The sequence below is a fragment of the Plasmodium berghei genome (assembly GCF_900002375.2).
Source record: "Plasmodium berghei ANKA genome assembly, chromosome: 4".
NCBI lineage: Eukaryota > Apicomplexa > Aconoidasida > Haemosporida > Plasmodiidae > Plasmodium > Plasmodium berghei.
In genome coordinates, this window is record NC_036162.2 from 74,320 (window position 1) to 97,424 (window position 23,105).

Consider the following 23,105-nt stretch of genomic DNA (forward strand, 5'->3'; position numbering starts at 1 on the left):
TAACCTTATAAAATTGTAAGAAAAACAAAACAAAATAAAATAAAATAGTTTAGAAATAATAAATTTTAACGCAAAAAAAAAAATTAATCTATTATAAGTTCATCCAATCTCCAATCTTCATAACTTCCATTTGGTAAATATCGTCGCAAAATAAAAGGAATAGACTTATTATATAATTCCCTTTCTGCTATTACTAATGGGTCATTATTTAAATAATTATCGTAATCACTTTTTCCATTTGATTTATCATTTTGTGTTTCAATTGGTATAGTTAATGGTGCATTTAAACTTATTTGTAAAGCTCTTGTTCCAATTATTCTAGCTTTTTCATATTTAGTTAAATATGGACTTGTTATTCTTATATTTTCTTCATTTCCTTCACAATTTTCATAATCATATTTTTCTTTTTTAATTTGATTATCTGCAATTATGTCTATATCATTTTCATAATTTTCCCCTTCATCACTATCAACTCCTTGCCCAAATTCATCTCCCATATAATCTTCTTCATCATTTCCATAATTGTCATTATATATGTCCACTGAATAATTCAAAAAGTTAATAAAATAAACAAAATTAATAAAATAAACAAAATTAATAAAATAAGCAAAATTAATAAAATAAGCAAAATTAATAAAATGCACAAAATTAATAAAATGCACAAAGTTAATAAAATAAACAAAGTTAATAAAATGATTTAAAACACGACATATATATTTATAGGCAAACATATTATTACTCTTTAATCAGGGTTAAGAAAAAATCTAAACAAATCAAATATTTTTTTTCTAAAATTAAACTTATAAATGGTATGATTCTCCTTTTTCTTATAAAATCGAACTTTTTTTCATGCCCGAATTTATTTTGTATAACTAATCAAAGCAGTATACATATATCACATCAAAATATAAATAATGAAATAAATACATTCATAAATAATATTTTACATTTTGTATTTTATTTCATTTCGCCTTTTCAAATTTTAATTTAATATATATTTTTCCTAAACTCAATGTGACATATCTTATTTTATAATCTTATTTATTTAACTATAAAAATATATATTATATGTGCATGTATATACAATATGTCATACTTCCAAAATTGCTATAATATTTTTTATCAACAGCATTATAATAATTTATTAATTCACCATATTTTACATTTAAAGTGAATATAAAATAAAAAATATAATATATTGGATATAAAGCAAAATATATTACATATCAAACAAATAAATATGAGAATATGTCAATTGTGGATTTTTTTTTTTTAACTTATTTCAATTCACCAAAGGTTGATAATTGAAGGAATATTGCAAAATTGATAAATAATAATATTTCTTTTTTTACTATTTTGTTATATTATTTCTTATAAAAACATATGATCAAAAACTCATAATGTAATAGAATTTAGTTTATATCATAACCATTGTTTAAACATAATAATAATTATATATCCTTATAAAGTATAGTATAAAATGAAATATATATATTATAAATATCGTAACTATATTTTCTTTCTTTATATTTTAATCTCATAGAATATATAAATTTACTACAATAACCATAGTGTTGAAAAAAGAGCATCCTATTTATTATTAAACTTTATTTTTTTTATATTATAATTTTTTAATATAACTTATGTTAATTATTAATTTATGCACATAAGTTTGTTTATACTTATTTAATTCCACAACATTATTAACTCTTAATATTATATTTTTGCCGATCTATAATAAAGCATAAATTAAAAAAAAAAAAAAACTAATTATTAAAATAAATATAATCTTCATAAATAATTTAATCACAAACTTTAGTTTTTTTGTCTTCCTTTTATAAATAACTCCAATAATACTTTTTTTTTTCACTATTTTAATAATATCGTCATATTTCTATTTTTAATTTTTTTATAAATTTTGAAAAAAAAAAACAATGAAATAAAAAAATATATTATGCATATATGTCTAAAGCATACAATAACTCTTACATATTTCCTCCTTTTTATCACTATTTCTTATAATATATTAAAAATATGTTTTAAAAAGTAACATTAAAAAAAAAATTATGTATTTTACAAGTCTTATATATACTCATTAAAATATTTCCCTTAATTTTTTTTATTCTAAAATATTAAAATTATTTTCACTATTTTATTTTCTTATTTTCCATAACACACATATTTTTTATCCCTAATTCAAAAATCATAAAATAAAAAATCTAAAGAGTTACATTCAAAAAGCTTAATAGAAGAATATTCCTTTCAAAAAAATTAAAATTAAAATAACTGCACAAAAATTACAAAACAGTAATGGGTTTATTAATTTATTTATTTCCTCTCAATATATTAAAAATATACAAATTAATTTATTCTTAAAATAAATTATATATTCATAATATATGTGTATAAATATTTATTTACACATTTTAAATTTAGGTCATATTTCCACATGTACAAAACTAATTTATATTTTTTTATACACCTATTTAACAAAACTTGAAAGAAAAAGAAAAAAAAAAAATAGGAATAAAAATTAATCAGCATATCAATTATTTTACACTTGGGATTTAAATTCAACCTTCAATTATACCCATTTCATATATTTTATGAATATGTTTTAAAAGCATATTAAAAGTGATAAAACTATTTATAACCCCCACCGAAATTGATTATTCAAAGGTATACAACATATATAAATATATCAATATATTTTTATAAAAAAGTATAGTATAAGAATAAAGATATGTTTCTTTTCTTCACTAAAGTACCATCATTCTATTCCATTTGTCATTACAATAATATCTTATTATTTTTTATTTAATAAAAAAAAGAAAAGGATATATATCCATATATAATTTTTATACTATATCACATAATAAATACCTCAATTGAGGATCTAAAATTGTCTTCTTGCTTGTTCATGTATTTTTCTCTAAATATATGACATTGCCCTTGGCATATTCTACATATTTATTTATCTATATTATTAATATTTTTTTTTTTTGGAATCTCAGAAATATACAAAATGAAAGATGATAACGAAAGTATAGATGGGAATATTCTCGATAAGCAATATGAAATAATAAAATGTGCTAAAAATCACGATTTTATAAAATTTCAAATATTAATACAACCATATATTTTAAACAATGATATTGAAATGCTCAATGTAATAAATATTATGCACTGGGCATGTTATTCTGGTTTTACAGAATTAGTACAAAAATTAATTGCTCTAAATTGTGATATAGAAAAAGAAGATTTGGTAAATAGTGACACAGCTATTTATTATGCAATCAAAAATAGTAACTATGAAATTGTATTATTATTAATCAAACATTATGGTAGTTCTATACTTTTTCATAAAAATCGAAGGCAAATGAGTCCATTCCTAACAGCTATATCTGAATTTAACGAAGATAAAATATTAGAAGCTTTACATATTTTAGAATTTTTATATTTAAATGGAATTAGTTTAGAAGAACAAAATGAATATGGGCAAACTGCTCTATTCTTAGGAGTAAAAAAAAATAATATAAGTATTTTACAATGGTTGCTAAGTAAAAATGTTAATATAAATCATGTCGATTTTTATGGAAATACTATTTTGCATATGGCTGTTCGTTATACTGACATAGATATATTAAGATTACTATGTGATTATGGATGTTTAAATCTAGTTTATTATTCTACTTTTGAAAATAATAATACAAATGTTTTTCAATTATGTATTAACAATAGATATTTTTTAGTATATATATTACTTAAAAAATGGCTAATACAAAATAAAATTTGTAAAGGATTAAAAATATGTAAAACTATTTATGCTTTTTATTTTTGGTTTTTTGCCTTATTAAATTTATTTGTTTATATTAATATAGCACAATCATTTTTAGAAATACAAAAACATCATAATAAATCAGTTATATGGATATCATTATGGTTATTTCAACAACTTTTATGGTGTATCTTATATTTTAAAAATCCTGGGTTTTATAAAGAAAATAAATTTTTAACTAATAGAAATAAAAATAATTCAAATTGCATCTATGCTACCGATTTTAAAAACCAAGCAGAATATAAATTAAATAATATCGAAAGAGAAATATTTCAAATAAATAAAAAATTACTACAAACAAATAATATATTAAATCCAATGCATGATGCAAATGAAAATGAAATATTAGAATATAATGACCAAATCATAAATTTAAGATATAGTAAATTGTCTTTATACCCTCAAGTGTCCCAAGAAAGAATCAATTCATTGGATGTTAATTACAGGAATGCCATATTATATAACCAAAACCCGAGGGTAATTCACACACATATATTTATATTGAGCTTTATATTTCCCCTTAACTAATTCCTTGCTCATATTTTTATTATTTTTTTTTTTTTTTACAGAATGTGTGTGTTACATGCAACATCATTAAGCCACCGAGAGTTCATCATTGCGCAGATTGCTTCCATTGCGTTGTGTATAAAAACAAAAAAAATTAAAATAATATATTTAAATATCTATATATATATCAATGTTTTATTCATTTTTTTATTGCTTTTACATTTTGAACTTTGTTAATATTTTTATCACAATTTTTGTCAAATTTTATTGCTCATTCATATTTTTTGTTACTTTCCCCTTTTAGTCATCAGGATCATCACTGTGTGTGGGTAGACAATTGTATAGGTAATTTATAAGTATATATATTCATCTTAATGTTTATATAAGCACATTAAATTCGCTTTTAATTTTTCAATCGTGCGCTCTCATAAATATTGATCATATTTTTATACTTATACATATACATATTCTGATTTATATATTATTTCTTTGCAGGAATAAACAATCAACGATCTTTTTACATGTTCATACTTTCCGCCTTTATTTTATTATTATTCAACTATTATTATGTATTTCTATATTTCAAATTATTCCATACTACCATAAATTATGTAAGTATATATAATTATTATGAATCCTATTTGCGTTCTTTTCACAATTTTATTCATAATATTATATTTTTTTATTATTTTCACTTCAGGCATTCGCTTTACTAGTTATATTATGCAATTTTATTAATATAACTCTATTTGCATTTATAACTTACTTATTTGCGCGTAACACAAAAACTATATTAACAAATGTAACTTTTTATGAGCACTTCAAAAGGTATTTACAAAAAAAATTATATTGCACCCCTATATATTAATGCTCCACATTTAATATGCCTAATTCAATAAAGAAATACATATTTTATTTTACTGTTTTTTTTTTAGACCTAATCACATAACAGACAAATATAATACCGAATTAGAATGTTGGGAATTCCAAAATTTAAATTTCAAAAAAATCATAAAGTTAGATTAAATAAAAAAAACAAAAAATGTTTAAATTCAAAAAGCTCATCCATTTTATTTCTCATAAATTATAGAATACATATATTTTTTCCCCCCTAATTTTAACAGAAATATATACAATTTTTGGACATTAAATTATGATGAGCCTTATTTAAAATATAATAGAAAAATAGTAATGATAATTTTTATTTTTGTGCACTTAAATATATGTGTACATAATACATGCACAGTCATATATATTTATAGTTTTTTAATAATTTTTCATATTTCATACATTTTCTGTTTTTTTCAGGAAAATGGTATTTATTATGCGCTAGTTCCAGATAGCGTATAAGGGATTCCCTAATCTGATTACAAACTCTATTATCATTTTAAATATTAGTCAAACCATAAAACAAAACTGAAAAATAACTAACGAAAAATAGCAAATGAAAAATAGAAAGAGTTAGCCTAACATCAAAAGTACCACTGTTTTGTGAATTTTTTAAAATGATTATTCAAAAATTATAATATTTAATATATACACATTTTTCACTTTTCATTTCACTTGGAATTATTCAAAGTATCAGACCTACCCCAAATTTAATAACTTTTTTACATTATATACATTAAATATTTACATATATATATTACTACTATAATGTACTATTCTATAACTGTACATACATTTGATTTTTTTTTTTGTTTTTCTTTCTCTTTTTCGATTTTCTTTATGTTTAATTATATATTTTTGTTAATTATAAAATTCAATTTTGTAATATTCGTTTTAATACCGTACCGAGTAAAAAAAAATAATATAACTACAAGCCCTTTTTATATATTCCCTTTTTTTATATTTTTAAAATATAGAAATTAACAATTTTTTGCGATTTCAATTTTATGTAAAGACTTTTATATATACAAAATATTTATTATTACATAAGTATACACACACAAACAATATAATGCATACTACATAGTAATTTGTATTTATGTTAAAAAGACATTGATTCATTTTATTTGTATTTATTATTATCATTTATTTTAACAATTAAATTGCTTTTTTAAATGCATAATTAAAGAACAAAACGGAGAAAACTTATATAATATACATATAAAAAAATATATGCATAATTATAAGCATTTTATTTTTTATATTAAAAAAAACTAATAATAATAAACAAAAATAAATATAAATTTTAAGTAATTGAATTAAAGGTATATCATTATATTATTTTTTTTAAGCATTAAAAAGTGTGCAAATATTTACCGTTAATTTATTTGTAATATTATTCCATTTTTATAATATTATACTTTTTCAAAATTTATAAAATCGTCAAAACGTTTAAAATTGTAGCTTTGAAGTTCTTTCACAAAAATATCTAATATATATATTTTTTTTATAAATACAACTTACACATATATGTATGCACATATTAATGTGTATTTTTATACTTCATAATATATTTTTTTTTATGAATTCAAACTTTGAGAATATTTTTCTCAAAAATAACAGAAAAAAAAATAAATATCCAATAGTATAATAATACCAATTAATTGAAAAGGGAATGTGATTAATTAAAATTTTTTTTTAAATCAAAATTTGTGACGCTCCCTAAAACTCATAAGCAAAATAAATGTGTGATACCTAGGGAATGATAAAAAAAAAAAAATTTTATTCTAGTAAATATTTTTTTTTCCATTTATAGATAATTCATTTATTTTATATATAATTAGACATATATGCTTCATTATATATACATATATAAAATATATTTACTAAAAAGTATACAAACATATATACTGTTTTTTTTTTCTTATAATTCAAATAGTTATAAAGGCATACCCATTAAGATAAAGAAAATAAGCTGAATATGTGAGAATTTGGAGAAAAATATAAAAGTTTAAAAACAAATTAACAAAATACACACATATAATACCTAAAATGGATTTTATAAAAATAAAAAAAAAAGTGGAAAAAGAAAATGCAGACAGAATAAATATAATTAATACTAAATTTCGAACATGTTTATGCTTATTCAACAATTATTCAAAATGCTATATTAATATTAAAAAAAAATATTTTATGGACACATGCAGATATGATAAAATATATGGCTTTGAAAATATAAAAATAAATGACGAAAACAAAAATGAAATAAATAAAGAAAGCAGTCTAGAATATCCATACCCTTATAAATATGAAAATAATAGAAATATTTTTTTAATTATAAATACTAAAAATGTTAACTCTAATAATACTTGTATATATAACAATGATATTATATACATAATTTATAATAACAAAAAATATGAACATATAAATATCCAGAAAAAGCCAAATAAAAAACATAAATACACAAAAAAACGAAATGGACATATTCACGATCAAGTTTTAACTAATCAAGAAAAATCAACTAGCGAACTATCTAATGACAGAAATAGCGTATTTTCAAGTTCAGAAAATAATGAAGAAATAGAAGATAATGAAAATGAACAAAATCCATTATATAATAGTACTATATTTGAAACCAGAAATATGAATTTTTCGGAAACAATTGAAAAAAAATCAAAAAAAAAAAAAATTTTAAGCTCAAAAAGTAATAAAAGAAATTTAATTTATTCAGATATAGATTCAGATAATAATTATGAAAATGTATTTACACACATAAATTCAAACTTGTATTTCTTAAGTGTATCAAATAAACATATAGAAAACGAACAAAATCTATATATACAAAATGAAAAATATATAAACAATAATGATATTATATTTAGAAAACTTAAATTCACAAAATCTTTATTTATTAATTTAGATACATATAATTCATGGATTATTATAAAAAAAAATATCTTATTAAATGAATATATAAATCGTTCTAAAAAAAATGATATAGTTGATATAAATGATGTACTATATGATATTACAAACTCTTATGCAAAAATTAAAAATTGCCATACTCGATTATATATTAATGATGGATTCTTATTAATAAATAATAAAACAAAAGAAATATTAGGAGTGCGAAAAATAAATAATTCTACATCTAAAATAAATTATAACTCAAATTTAGATACCAATTATAATACACAAAAAAATAAACATATACATAACGATGGAATACATAATGGAGAAAAAAATGTATTTGATATAAAAAATAAAATAATTGATGAATCAGAAACTTATAAATTAGTATTAATTAAAAAAATGAATTTAAATCATTTATTTTGTATGTCTACAGATATAAATATTGTTTTCAATTTTCATGATGTTTGTTTAAAAAGCTATAATAAAATAGATATGGCCAATAATTATTTATTAGCAAATCATACATTAAATATTCATAATATACATCTAGAATATAATAAAGAAAATACAACTAATCTAAACTTATCCGATCCAGATTATATATATTTTAACAATTATATTACACAAAAAATTGTAGAAAATTATAATAGTTACAATTTATATATAAAAGAATCTTTACTAATTATAGACATACTATATATTTTAAATAATAGTTATGGAAATCTAATATACATAAAAGAATATTACAAATATGATCATCAAAATTATTATTCCGACATAATATTAACTTTAAAAAAAAATAAAAATATATTTAACGACCCCCATACCATTACTACTACTAATAATAATAGCTTAGAACCCCATAAAGATATCAAAGAATATGATGAAAAAAAAACAAAAAAAATGCAAAAATCAAAAAAAAAACATAGTAATACATCAATCTATTCAATCTCATCATATAGTGACAGTGATGAATATAATGAAAGCAATCAACCATCCTCTGCGTTTTCAGATTTTTCAAATAGTAAATATACCTACTCTCAAATGGGTAGTTCAAATAAAAATAAATTTCAAGATTTAAACAATTACTTGGTATATATTATTCCTAAATATAAAATTGTCATTTATCCAAGTATATATAATCCCAAAGATAATAATAATAGTAATATTAAAATGGTAAAGGAAATACTTAAATTAGGAATATATATAAGAAAAATTCAAAAATTTATCGAAATAAATAAACGAAGTCAATCATGTAATGCCACATTCGAAATATTTTCCTGCTGTCTAAATAATATAACATTACATATAATTAATCATATAAATAGAATAGAAAAAAATATAAGAAATATTTATAATTTTACAAAAATTAATATGCAAGGAAAAGAAGAAATTGCATTATCTCTTTTTGATGAAAATAAAATGTCTTTTTCTGCCAATAATGAACAACAAAATTTATTTTTCACTATTAATAGTTTATTTAATAAAAATGTAAAAGACTTTAACATATTTTTTAATATTAATATAGAAAAAGCAGATGATATATCTTTATACAAAATTAAATTATGTATATTGCCGTTAATGCAAATAGCCAAATTATTAAATAAAATTATTAACAAAATAGCTATAAAAAAAAAATTTAATGATACAAAATATTTAATAGATTTAATTTATAAACTCCAAGAATATTTAAATAAAGATGATATTAATAAAACAGTTTTAACATATTTACTTAAAAATATTACTATCCCATTATTTGATTTTATCAAAAATTATATATTCCATGGTAAGGTAAAAGATACATTTAAAGAATTTTTTATTCATGAAAATAAACATATCACACCATTTTATAAACAAAACAATAAAATTTATTATATTAATCATAATTTTTATAAATATATTTTTAAAAAATATATTGATTTGTCTACAAATTATTGGGGTGCTAAATATGTTATATTAAATTCCAAAGTTCCAAAATTTTTAAAATCAATTGCAAATCAAATATTTATTACTGGAAAATATATAGACGTACTTTTTACATGTTCAACTCTATTTAATTATAATACACCATTATTTTTGGACTTAAATTATTCTGAAAATAATTATAACGATTCTTCTTGTTCATACATACCTGGTAAGTTACTTCTTCTCAATTATGAAGACCCCACATCAAATAATAAATCAAAACAAAATAATCAAATTAGCACATATACAGGAAACATAATAAAATATGAACAACCTCAAAATAAAGTTGGAGATGAATTTTCCACAGTTGAACCATATATAACTTATAAAAAACAGAGAAAAACAAATCCCACAGGATTGGGTATAAATCAATTAGAAAATCGTTTTAGAAAAGAAAATAATTATTATGATATTCAAAATAAATTCAATCATCAATTTTTAATTGATCAAACAAATAATAAAGAATGTTTTTTATTATACGATTCAGAACAAAAAACTTATGAAGAACTTATACATAATCAACATTTATATGCATCCAAAAAAATGTTCGAATTATACATAAAAAATATCGATATAAAAGAAAAAATTAGACATCATTTCTTTTTCTATTTTTTACAAATTAGTGATTATTTAAAATATTTTTATATACTATCACATGACCATTTAGAAAAATTATATAATCATAAAAAAAATAATATACTTACTAAAATCAAAAATTTTTTTGATATATCACTGAGATCATCAGTTTTAGATAATTTAAAATATAGAAAAGACTATAGTATTCATGTTTCTGATATTTTAAATATTACAGATAATATCAATCTTATTATTGATTTAAAAAAATTCTGTAAATTTAATAAATCTACTCGAAATAATATTGGAGACAATGATGATACACATCGAAAAAAAAATAATAACATAGAAGATAGTAGTGATAATAGTGATGAAAATGATAATAAAAATAATCATAATTTTGACAATAATTTCCATTCCCGCACACAAATAAATGAACGAACAAAATCACCAATTAATATACAAACAAATGTAAATGTAGAAATATATAAAGGACTTATTTTATCATATCATAATGTATTTCCATATAACTTAATATTTAATAATATAACTATATTTAAATATACTTTAATATTTCGTATACTAAATTATTGTAAATATATTGAACATAAATTAACCGAAGTTTGGATAAATCATATGTATATTAAAAATGTAGATATGACTAATGAATGTAAAAATAATTTAATGTTATGTATACATACTAGAGAATCTATGATTCATTTTATCAAATGTTATATTTATCATATTCAAAATGATGTCATCAAATCGGAGTATATGTCTATGAATGAAAAATTAAAAGATACATTTATTTTTGATGATATTATTTATATTCATAATAATTATCTAAATAATATTTTTAAATATTCTTTTATTATTAATCAAAATATTATTAATTCAATTTTAAAAATTATTTCCATTGCTCATATATTTACAAGGCATATATTAAAATTCAGTTTTAACAAAAATGACCCAGCTAGCGATATTACACGATGTCGACCTGAACGTGTTCAGAATAATTCAATCAATAAAGATTTATCAAATCAAAAAAATTTTAATACAAATAATAAAACTGATAAAAATAATTATCAAAAAAAATTCATAAATGAACTATTACGAGATAAAGCATATATATCTATGATACATAATACAATAAAACATTATGATAAACATTTTAAAAATTTTTTCTTTCTTTTAACTGAATATGTAAATAATAATATTGATGACTATGCTCATAATTTTTTAATCAAACTCGATTATAATTTTTATTACACAAATAAATATAAACAATCCTTTCAAACTAATTCATCTAATTATCATGCAAAAGATAACACAGAGTGGGCACCTAATCAAAGTCAAGATCAACATCAATCAAAAAATTATTTATTACAAAACCAAAATCATATTTCTATTAATACCACTAATAATGAACATATTGGAAAAATCAATTCTTCTGATTATCATTATGGAAACAATACACATATACATCGTCCCCATAAAGATGCAAGTATTAACGAAATTCCTGAGCAAGTTCGAAATTATAATAACTACATAAATAATAATAATGCTTTGCCAATTATACCGGACATTTCTCCAATCTCAAATCATATGGCCAATGTACCCATGTACACAGCAAATGATGATATATCCCCTTTGACGGGGTATCCCTCAAATCGCTATAATAAAAATAATGAAACAAATTTAAAATATGAACTTAATCGAAATAACTTCACAAATATAAACCGTGATAGCAACAATACATATAGCCAAATTCATATACAAGAAAATAATTATAATAAATCAAAATTAATTGATAATAATATCTTAAATGAAAATAACTATACTACATTATATGCCAAAAACAATCTACAAAATATTCCAATAAATCATGATAATTATGAACATGCAATAAGCAATTTATCACCTAATAACATTAATTATGCGAAATTGAAAAAACATGCTCCATATAACAACAATAACAATAATAATAAGCAAATTAATAGTATAAATGTAAGCAACATCGATTTGAACAGCATTGATAACAGTATGAACAACAGCAGAATGTTTAACATTTAACCAAAATAATAAATTTATGTGTGCATATCCATTTTTTTTATGAATGGTCAGAAAATTAGCCAAATGCTAAAACCATATTCTAAAAAGAAAATATTGAGGAAAAATAATCAAAATAAAAACCTGCTTAATAAATACCTATCAGCATACACATATTTATATTAACATATCTACAACCCTATTATATATCTGTATACTTTTAATATATTTTCGAAATTCATTTATTCGTTCATTTCGATTTTTTTTAAACTATAATGTGCATACAAGATTATACTATATTTGTGTTTTTCGAATTTTTTTCGTTACTTAATTGATTTATCCATATTTATTCATCAATATATTTTTTCACATTTTTGTTCGTAAAAATACATACCCATTAATTTAATATAATTTAATTTTCTTATTCAACATCGATTTTCGTCGCGCATTTAATTTATTATACAGTCTCATATATGTGTATATTTTATTACTGTCAATTTTTTTAATCCCTGAATATAAAATTTTATGACTTATATCAATATCGCAACTATTCGATGAGCTTTGTTAAGTTCTTCGTATTCTTATGTTTAATTTAAAAAAATACAAAAAAAATAAAGCTTATATTATAATATCCATAAGTTCTCAAATAATCGAAAAAAAAAATATATATTATATTCCCCATATAATTTATCTTCATTAAGTACATATATAAAGGGGTGAATTATTAACAAAAAAAACATATACTCATAATAAAATATTTATGTTTTAATTTTAGTGGTATTTCATAAAATGGCATGTAAAGTTGATAAAGCTTTAGAGCATTCTACCCAAAATGAAGCACCCTCAAAAAATTATATGAACAATTTGTGTTATTACAAAAATAATGAATTAAAAAAAATAGACTCATCATATTTTCAAGATAAGTATTTAGGATTATTTTTTGGAGCTTCATGGTGTAAATATTGTGTATCATTTATAAATAATTTGAATTTATTTAAAACCTACTTTCCCTTTTTTGAAATAATATATATACCATTTGATCAAACATATACAGATTATATTAATTTTTTAAAAAATACTAATTTTTATAGTTTACCTTTTGATAATTATTTATATATAGCTAATAAATTTAAAGTCACAAATTTGCCATCTTTTATTATTATAGCACCCAATAATAATATCCTTGTTAGGGATGGAGTGCAATTAATTAAAACTGACAACTATATAAACAACTTCAAATCCTTGATAAAAAATTATACAATACACCCCAAAACATTCAAATCAAATAATCGATTTTTCGATTTATTCTACAATTAGTTATGTTGCATCCTAAACCTCAAACAAGTCTTAATATTTTTTTTTCCATGCATAAAAAAAATCAGGCATGGTCATAATTTTTTGATATTTCACTTAAGTTAATTGCTTGACATGTACATAATAAAAGTGCCATAACCATTTTCCTAATTTTTTTTTTTTTTCTAATTTTCATAAATTTTACTTTTATATTTATAACTTTTTCGAAAATATTTTTTAATTTAAAACTACGATCACCCATTATTTGAGCTACAAAATAAATTCAGTTTTAAAAAAAAATACAATGTTGCACAAACAAGTTGTATTTAATAAAGTTAAAAATAAACACCATATAAATGTGTGTGTAGATAGCCTTATCAAATGGTAGCAAAAATAAAAGAATAAACAATAAAGCACTTGAATATATTCCTTATTATTTTTTATGTACAATAATAAAAAAAAAATTATATAATTAAGCAATGATACAAATTAAATTGAAAATGGGTCAATTGTATCAATATTTTCAATTACATTTTTTAATTTTTTTGAAAATTGTGCTAAAGTTGCCCCGTCTATATATCTGTGATCTGCCCCATATGTTAAGTTCATATTATTGGCAATTTCAAAATCATCCAACGAGTTTATTTTATCAATTCCACTTTTTAAAGAAATCATATTTTGAATCTTTGATATACCAATGATACAACCTTGATTATCAAATATAATAGGAGTAGCAAACGTTCCACCAATAGCCCCATAATTGCTTATTGTTATTGTCCCATTTTCAATTTCATCTTTAGATAACTTCATTTCCATAGCCTTATTACGTAAATTTGATAAATCTTTTTGTATATCTATTATACTTTTTTTTTCTACATTTTTTATATTTGGTACTAATAAACCATGAGGTGTATCCATAGCTACACATATATTATGATTATTATAAACTACATAAGTATTGGTTTTTGCATTAAATTTTGAATTTAATATTGGAAATTCTTTTAAAGTATTTGATATTAATTTTATCAATATACTAGAAATTGTTATATTATTTATACCATTATCATTTTCTATTATTTTACTTTTAATTTCTTTTCTTATTTTAACAATTTTTTCAACATTATACACTTCATTTAAATGAAATAAAGGAATGGTTAACGAATCATTCATACTTTTACACATTCCAAGTTTGATTCCTTTTATTTGTACTTGTTCCAAAATGTCCATTTTTTCATTTATATTATTTATTTCACCACTTTTATTTTCCTTATAATACAATTCAACATCCTCAATAGTTATATTATTTTTATTAAAATGTTTTGCAATCATATTGATATCTAATTTATATTCTTGTGATTTTTTTTTCGTGCCTGGAGATGCCTTAACATTTCTTGGCTTCCCTTTTTTTTCAAAACTAGTTTCTGCTTCACTTTTTTCTGCTTCACTTTTTTCTGCTTTGCTTTTTTCTTCTACGTTTTCTTCTTCGCCTACATCATCCTGTGTGTCTATTTCACAAAAATAAGAACCTATTTTTATAATATCTTTATCGTTTGCATACTTTTTAACAAGGGTCCCATTATATTTACTAGTTATATCTACAGCAGCTTTATCACTTTGAACAGTTAGCAAACTTTCCATTTCAGAAACTTCATCCCCTATTTGTTTATTCCATTGTGTTATTTCAACTTCTGATATTCCTTCTCCAATATCAAAAAGCTTGCATTTAACTATTTTTAAATTAACATTACTAGTATTTATAAATCGGTGCCTATTCCCAAAGTTTATTTTTCTTAAAATTTGTTTGCAATGTTGCATCATCATTTTTTCCCTAAATGATTAAATTCAAATTATCAAGGCTTTTCACTTAATACTAATTTCCAAACACACTTTATATTAAATAATAAATTCAAAAAATATATTTTTAAAAGCTGTGAAAAAAAAAAAAAAAAAACTTACCATATAAACATGTATATATTCTTATATTATATGAAGGTGTTTTCAAATTATTCTATATATAGTAATGTAAAAAAGGAAAAATGTAAAACTATATTATATTTATTACATATATATATATATATATATACATATAACATTTGCTAAATTAATTTTTATATTAATAATTTATTCTTAATTAAAACGCAATATATATTATATGCACATATATCCAAATATATTTTTAAAATACAAAAATTTATTTCCTTTTTTTATACCAATATAAATATGCACATCAAAATTTTCCTAAATATTATCAAACTGTTTTAAAATTAAAAAGATTAAATATGCATATAAAAATATTTTTTTTAACTCCTTTATTTATGAGAATAAATTTTTCACACTCACCACACACCAAATCAAAAAATCGTAAAGTCGTAAAATTATGAAATTGTAAAGTTATAAAATAAATATTTCTTTCTACTCATTCTGTTTAGCCTAATATAAATTTCCCCGGTGAAAAGACTGAACATTTATTATGCCAAATTAATGGATATTTTTTTTTTTAACTTAAAAAATATACAAAATAACTATTTATTGTTTAAAACGATTTAACTACCATTTATTATGTCTAATTTACAAAAGTTTATTTCACTCAAAAATAAATACATTTTCAAATGATGCAGACAAAATAAAAATGTGAAAAATATAAGAATATATATCCTCATGATGGCTTGTTAAATAATTTCAAAACATATGCTCAAATTTTTAAAAATATTTGCATATAACTAATTGACATTTTCTTCAATCTAATTGTAAAATAAAAACAAACTGCTAATATACAATGATACACCTCCCAAAACAAAATAACGATGATGGATTGGATATTCAAATAGAACTCGGGTCAGATAAAAAACTAAAAATTATTAAAAAAAATACAAATAAAAATGAATCATTTAACGACGATAACAAAATATGTAATATTATAAAAAATAATCAAACAATATATGATAAATCTGAATCAGGTATGCAATTATATTTAAAATATTTTAAAATAAATTTTGAAAAATTTTCGAAAAATAATTCATATATTGTATATAATAAAAAACAAATTAAAGAAAAATTCAAAGAACAAATAAATAATATTATATCATTATTAAATGTTAAATATGATTATGCATATTATATTATGAAATGTTATAACTTTAATTCTGAATCTTTAATTGAAGATTGGTTTACTGATTCTACAAAAGTTCTTAAAAATACAAATTTGACACATCTATCTGAAAATGAATTATATGAAAATATAGATGCATCTAAAATAGAATCACAAAATTATGAACACAATAAAAATTATACCCTTAATCAATCTGAAAACAATTGTGATCAAAATATTAATTTTATTTGTCCAATATTATTAAATGAATACTCTATAAACGATACATATGCATTAAATTGTGGGCATCGATTTTCAAAAAAATGCTGGATATCATATTTAAAAATAGGAATAGAAAACGATCTTGATGAATATATAATACATAAAAAATGCATACATACTGAATGTAAATATTTTGTAAAAAAAAAAGATTGGAAAATTTTATGTGATAAAAATATGTATAAACAATATAAGCAATTGTTGTTAAATGTTTATATTAAAAAAAGTTCCAATTTAAGAAATTGCCCAAATTATGAGTGTGAATATACAATAGAATCTATGTTATTAATAAAACATACAAAAAATTCTAATAATTTTGATAAATATAAAAATTTAAATATAATTTGTAAATGTGGATACAACTTTTGTTTTATATGTTTAGAACCATTTCATAGACCAGTTAGATGTTCAGTAATTAAAACATGGAATCAATTACAAACAAAAGGTGATCAAAACATTCAATGGATTAATGCAAATACAAAAAAGTGTCCAAATTGTAATAAACCAATCGAAAAAACATCAGGATGTATGAATATTAAATGTATGTGTGGGTTCAGTTTTTGTTGGCTTTGTCTCAAAGAATGGAATAGCCATAAAGGTGGGTTCTATAATTGCAATAAATATTTAGAAAACACAAATGAAAACGATACTAATAAAGATAATGTAGATAAAATAGAAAAAAAAAAATCGCATTTTGAAGTTAACAAATATAATCATTATAAAACAAGATTTGATGCACAAGAACATGGAGAAAAATTTACCATCAATTCACAATTACATTTTTTACATAATTTCTGTAAAAATAATAATTTAAATATTAACAAATTCAAAAATTTCGAAGACTCTTTAATTCTAACAATTAAATATAGACAAATATTAAAATGGTCATATGCACTTTCATATTTATCTAATTGGGATAATTTAGATAAAAAAAATATGTTTGAATATTACCAAGGAGAATTAGAACGAAATTTAGAAAATTTACAACAAAAAATAGAAAATATTAATCTATCTTTAATTATTAATAATACAAATCATAAAAGTTTACAAGAAATAAATGAGTTAACAAAAGTAAATGATGTATATTTTAAAAATATTTCTAGTTTTATTGAAAACTATTTTTCTAATTAGACATACAATTTTTTATTTATCCAATATTAGATGTAACTTATAAATAATGACAACATTTCCCACTATATAAAATCTATCATTTTTCATATTTTTTTTCAATTTTATAAACCTTTTACTTTAAAAAAATCATATCTTTTGAGGAATAAAAACAGAATACATTGATATTGCATCTATTATTATATTTTCCTTTCTACTCATTGCTCTAAGATAAGACATCAATTCATGATAATCCGCATCGTCAGACAATTCAATTTTTTCTTTTTCTATATTAGCCATAAAATCGAAAAATGTGTATAAAATGTGAAAAAAAACGCTAATAAAAATGTGGATAAATATGGATACAATATGAACAAAATCACAACTTACTTAATGCATACAAAGTCAATTTCAAGCATCCTGTATGCTCTGTGTTTGTTGATGCATAACACGGCCCGTGATAATTTTTTTTATTAAATGTGTTTATACCAACTTGAGATTTATTTTCGTCAAAAATTGAAAACTTATTTATTATATTTATATATGAAGGTATATTCCATGCTAATAGATGATAAACTATATTTGAATTATCAATACTACTTAATGTAATAATATAAGACTTTGTCATATTATTATTATCTATCCATTCTATCATTGGTAATACGTTTTCACCTCCACATAATTCTCCATAAAATTTTTTATCCAACAATTTTGCTTCGCTCGATGAGCACTTTTCTTCCCCATAATCTAAGGCCATAAAAAGGAAACAAAAATACATAAAAAAATGAGAAAAAAATACAAAAAAATGCATAAAAAATGAGAAAAAAATGAGAAAAATTCAAACAAATGTTTGCATACATATTATCATTTTCATTTTTTGCACACCCACCTGATTGTATGATATCTATCTTAGCCAAAACTAAAGCGACACTTAAGAGATAGCATAAGAAAAAGACAAACTCTAAAAAATTCATTTTGCAAATCATAACAAAAAAAATATATACCCTGTATTTAAAATATTCTATATATTTATATGAATAGACATATGTTTACATATTTTTTTAATTATATTTTTATAATTGATTATGCCTTTTTATTCAACTTGTATTTACCAACATCTCAGATCTTCCCTACATTAATGTAAATACAAATTATATTTTTAAAAAAAATTGTAACATTTTATATATTTATGTGTATATACACACCTTTATATATGACTATCCCACATATCCGAAATCCAAAAAAGTAAAAAAAAAAAAAAAAACACCTTACCAAACTAATTGCTAATTTTCTCATAATATTCTTCAAAATAAAATTATTTGGAATTTCATATTTTTTGTCTTTTCAATATTAATGAAAATATATTCAAATAAAAATGATAATATAAAATTGTCAAAAAAAAAAAAAATATAATATACTTAATGGATAAACACCTGCACACACATACTCAACTTTTTCAAACAATTTATGCATAAAAATGCAAGTTTAAATACAAGTATGTAAAATAAATCTTTTTAATAACAATAAATATATTTTAATTCAACCATTTATATATGATTAAATAGTCTATATATTTCACAATCTTATAACACTAAGAATGTGTATACATATTCATTACTATACATAAACATGTTTATAAAGATCGAATTTGATAAATCAAACGATCAGAAATAAACCAATTCAATAGTTTTAAAATACCATATTTTTATTTTGAAAGTTTGAAAATTCATTTATCTTGATTACAAAAATAATTACAACATTTGTCTTCAGAATTATCACTTTTTTTTTTTCCTGAATAATCCATATTTTTTTCATGAATAAACTTATTATTGAAATTCGAATCAAAATTATTTTTATTATATTTCTCTTTTATATATTTATTATTTTCTTCTTGAACATTTTGCATAATTATTCTGTTATAACAGTTTTCTATATTTTTTATATTTCCAGGTTTAAATGGAGAAATAATATGATGGGCTGATTTTAAAAAATCGCTATTTTGCAGTAAATCTGTTGAAAAGCTATTTCTATTTTGTAAGTTTATGTTAGAATTCACACTTACATTAATAAAATTGTTATTATAAAGTTCATGAGTTCTCAATGTATCTGTAGATATCCATTTATTTTGTAAATATGTCATAACAAGTGGATGGTTTTGGGACAAATGTGCAACTGGATCCTCTTCTAAATTCGTTCTTTGATGGTTTATATCACTTTCATTCATAAAATTGTTAAAACCTTCTATATTATAAACCATTCCATCTTGTATAAAAGAAATACCATTTTCTACATTCGCATCCATTTTATTTCCACACACTTCTACATTCACATCCATTTTATTTCCACACACTTCTACATTCACATCCATTTTATTTCCACACACTTCTACATTCGAATCCATTTTATTTCCCCATATTTCTACATTTTTTGAATTTTCAGATTCGATTTTTTCCGCTTTCTCATTTTCATTTTCATCATCTGCCTTCTTTATACCCTCATCGCTTCTACTTTTTGTTGTTTCAAAAATATTTACATTTCCATCTTCTCTTTTTTTTGATTCTAATTTATCCATTTCATAACTCACAAAATATTCCTTTTCAACTTCTTTATCATTCATATATTTTCCTTCGCTCAAGTTTTTGTATTCCTCTGTCGTTTCGGCAACATTATCATGGCTCAACTCAGCTAAAAAAAAAAAAAAAAAATACATGTACATATAATGCTTTGGAAATATTCCCAAACAGTGTATTTCCATCTTTCCCTTTTGAATCTCTTTGTACATACTTCTATAATAAGGATATAAATTTCCATATTCTTTTTTTTTCTGTTCGGCTAAATGAGAATTAACTCTAATCCACATTGCATGAACATCATCTTGTGGTAACTCATTTGGATTAATAGGGCAGGCTTTTTCCATAAACTTTTTATATTTAATTTCTATATCACATGGTACTGGCTTAATTATATCTTGTATTTTTAAATATGGTCGTTCTTTAATACAATCTACTTGGTATATATCAGATATCCATTTTATTTTTGGTATGATTTTTCTCCTGACTGGTACAGGCACAAATGTATCTCTAAACTTTAATACAGGCACATCTACATTAACAACTATAGGTTTTGGAACCATATATGGTATTGGAACATCAACAGAAATAGGAACATGTTTTTGTACTTCTATATTTTTAACAATTTTTGGTTTAAACACTTGTTCAATTCTTGGAGTTGGTAAAATTGAATTCAAATTTTCATTTATTTTCATCATTTCTATATTATCAACTACATCTAATTTTGAATGTCTATTTGAATTTATTCCCATTCCAGATTCATTCATTGATCTTGTAAACATATATGGGTATATTTGTTGCACCCCTGCACATATGTCTTCTTGATTTAGCATCATATTTGCTCCAATATTTGTACTCATTTCTTTGTCCATAGATATATTTTTAATAAGTTTTGTATCTTTTTTATTATATTTTTCATAAATATTTTCACCTTCATTTTCGACATTATTTTCCTCAATTTCATTATCTTCATTTTTTTTCTCACTTTCTTTATCTATTACTTTTTCTTTTCCATCCTTTTCATCTTTACTTCCTTTGGGTACGTACCTAAACACAAGCATGCCAAAAAATTATAAATCATAAATTGTAAAAATACAAGCAGCAAAGCAAATCCCCTTCTATACAATGCATTCCCGTGTGCTTTATTTATTTTTATTTATTTATTTATTTATTTATTTATTTTTTCTACGAACTTTATCACATATTCCACAGTTTCCACTTCCTGGAACCGTTTCATCTCCTTAACTTCTGGAACTTCAACAAACTTTTCGATAATCTTTCTTTCAATAACTGGTTTTTTTATAATATTTTCTTTAATCTCAACCTTTGGAGCATATTTGAATAAATATTGTATTCTTGGAACTTCTACAATTTTATCCACAAATTTTACCTCTGGAACCTCCACAACCTTAAAAAAAAGTAAAAAAAAAGACATAAAAAAAAGACCCAAAAAAATAAACAAAACTACTATACATATTGACAATGTTTCAAAATATGTTTTACCTTTTCAACAAACTTGGAATAATATTTTGGAACTTCTCTAATCTTACTTTCATATGTTATTTTTGGAATAATCGTTTCTATTGTTCTAACAAATGGCACTTCTACAGTTTTAGTTACAGTATCGACAGGTTGATAAGCTGTTATAGCAACCTTAAAAAATCAATAAAAAAAAAAATATATATTTTTTACTTTTTCAAATATTTCCATATATCTGTGCATATTTATTTTATATTTGAAATATACTTACATATTCTCTTTCTGTGTGTTGGCTAATTTCCACAGATTTTGTCATATCTGGTTTTCCCTCTATAATGTTTTTTAATTCCTTTGTATTTGTTCTCGTATTTTTTTCATAAATATAATTATTTTCATCCTTTGTATATTTATTGTCTTCTCCCAACTCATCATGACAGCAATTACTATTTATTTTACATGCATCAAACATTTTAATTAAATGGGAAAAAATAAAGAAAATCACAAACTCTAACTAAATGGACTATATAATTTAGATAACCAAATGTGTGTATAT

The 23,105-nt window shown here is 21.2% G+C and overlaps 8 protein-coding genes across 8 annotated transcripts; 4 read left to right on the plus strand and 4 right to left on the minus strand.

Annotated features, from left to right (window-relative positions):
• Positions 1 to 83: 83 nt before the first annotated feature.
• PBANKA_0401900 (DNA-directed RNA polymerases I, II, and III subunit RPABC2, putative) lies at positions 84 to 740 on the minus strand (the record flags this gene model as incomplete). Its single annotated transcript, XM_034567929.1, has 2 exons — positions 84 to 541; position 740. Coding segments are annotated over 2 exons (459 nt in total).
• A 2,285-nt stretch (positions 741 to 3,025) lies between these two features.
• On the plus strand, positions 3,026 to 5,695 carry PBANKA_0402000 (palmitoyltransferase DHHC1, putative; the record flags this gene model as incomplete). Its single annotated transcript, XM_034567940.1, has 8 exons — positions 3,026 to 4,315; positions 4,408 to 4,481; positions 4,650 to 4,690; positions 4,841 to 4,956; positions 5,046 to 5,173; positions 5,281 to 5,361; positions 5,470 to 5,533; positions 5,654 to 5,695. The coding sequence occupies 8 exons, from the start codon at positions 3,026 to 3,028 to the stop codon at positions 5,693 to 5,695; spliced, it is 1,836 nt and encodes a 611-aa protein (XP_034420077.1).
• A 1,590-nt stretch (positions 5,696 to 7,285) lies between these two features.
• Positions 7,286 to 12,760, plus strand: PBANKA_0402100 (spindle pole body protein, putative; the record flags this gene model as incomplete). Its single annotated transcript, XM_034567952.1, has 1 exon — positions 7,286 to 12,760. One exon carries the CDS (start codon positions 7,286 to 7,288, stop codon positions 12,758 to 12,760), a length of 5,475 nt encoding a protein of 1,824 aa, XP_034420078.1.
• A 765-nt stretch (positions 12,761 to 13,525) lies between these two features.
• Positions 13,526 to 14,053, plus strand: PBANKA_0402200 (plasmoredoxin; the record flags this gene model as incomplete). The annotated part of the gene is made up of 1 exon (XM_034567963.1): positions 13,526 to 14,053. One exon carries the CDS (start codon positions 13,526 to 13,528, stop codon positions 14,051 to 14,053), a length of 528 nt encoding a protein of 175 aa, XP_034420079.1.
• Positions 14,054 to 14,518: 465 nt separating this feature from the next.
• Positions 14,519 to 15,850, minus strand: PBANKA_0402300 (lipoamide acyltransferase component of branched-chain alpha-keto acid dehydrogenase complex, putative; the record flags this gene model as incomplete). The annotated part of the gene is made up of 1 exon (XM_034567974.1): positions 14,519 to 15,850. One exon carries the CDS (start codon positions 15,848 to 15,850, stop codon positions 14,519 to 14,521), a length of 1,332 nt encoding a protein of 443 aa, XP_034420080.1.
• Positions 15,851 to 16,805: 955 nt separating this feature from the next.
• Positions 16,806 to 18,527, plus strand: PBANKA_0402400 (IBR domain protein, putative; the record flags this gene model as incomplete). The annotated part of the gene is made up of 1 exon (XM_034567985.1): positions 16,806 to 18,527. One exon carries the CDS (start codon positions 16,806 to 16,808, stop codon positions 18,525 to 18,527), a length of 1,722 nt encoding a protein of 573 aa, XP_034420081.1.
• Positions 18,528 to 18,653: 126 nt separating this feature from the next.
• On the minus strand, positions 18,654 to 19,477 carry PBANKA_0402500 (phosphatidylethanolamine-binding protein, putative; the record flags this gene model as incomplete). The annotated part of the gene is made up of 3 exons (XM_034567996.1): positions 18,654 to 18,790; positions 18,894 to 19,250; positions 19,393 to 19,477. 3 exons carry the CDS (start codon positions 19,475 to 19,477, stop codon positions 18,654 to 18,656), a joined length of 579 nt encoding a protein of 192 aa, XP_034420082.1.
• Positions 19,478 to 20,229: 752 nt separating this feature from the next.
• PBANKA_0402600 (inner membrane complex protein 1a) lies at positions 20,230 to 23,021 on the minus strand (the record flags this gene model as incomplete). Its single annotated transcript, XM_034568007.1, has 5 exons — positions 20,230 to 21,188; positions 21,288 to 22,120; positions 22,267 to 22,481; positions 22,577 to 22,726; positions 22,824 to 23,021. 5 exons carry the CDS (start codon positions 23,019 to 23,021, stop codon positions 20,230 to 20,232), a joined length of 2,355 nt encoding a protein of 784 aa, XP_034420083.1.
• Between the last annotated feature and the right edge of the window lie 84 nt (positions 23,022 to 23,105).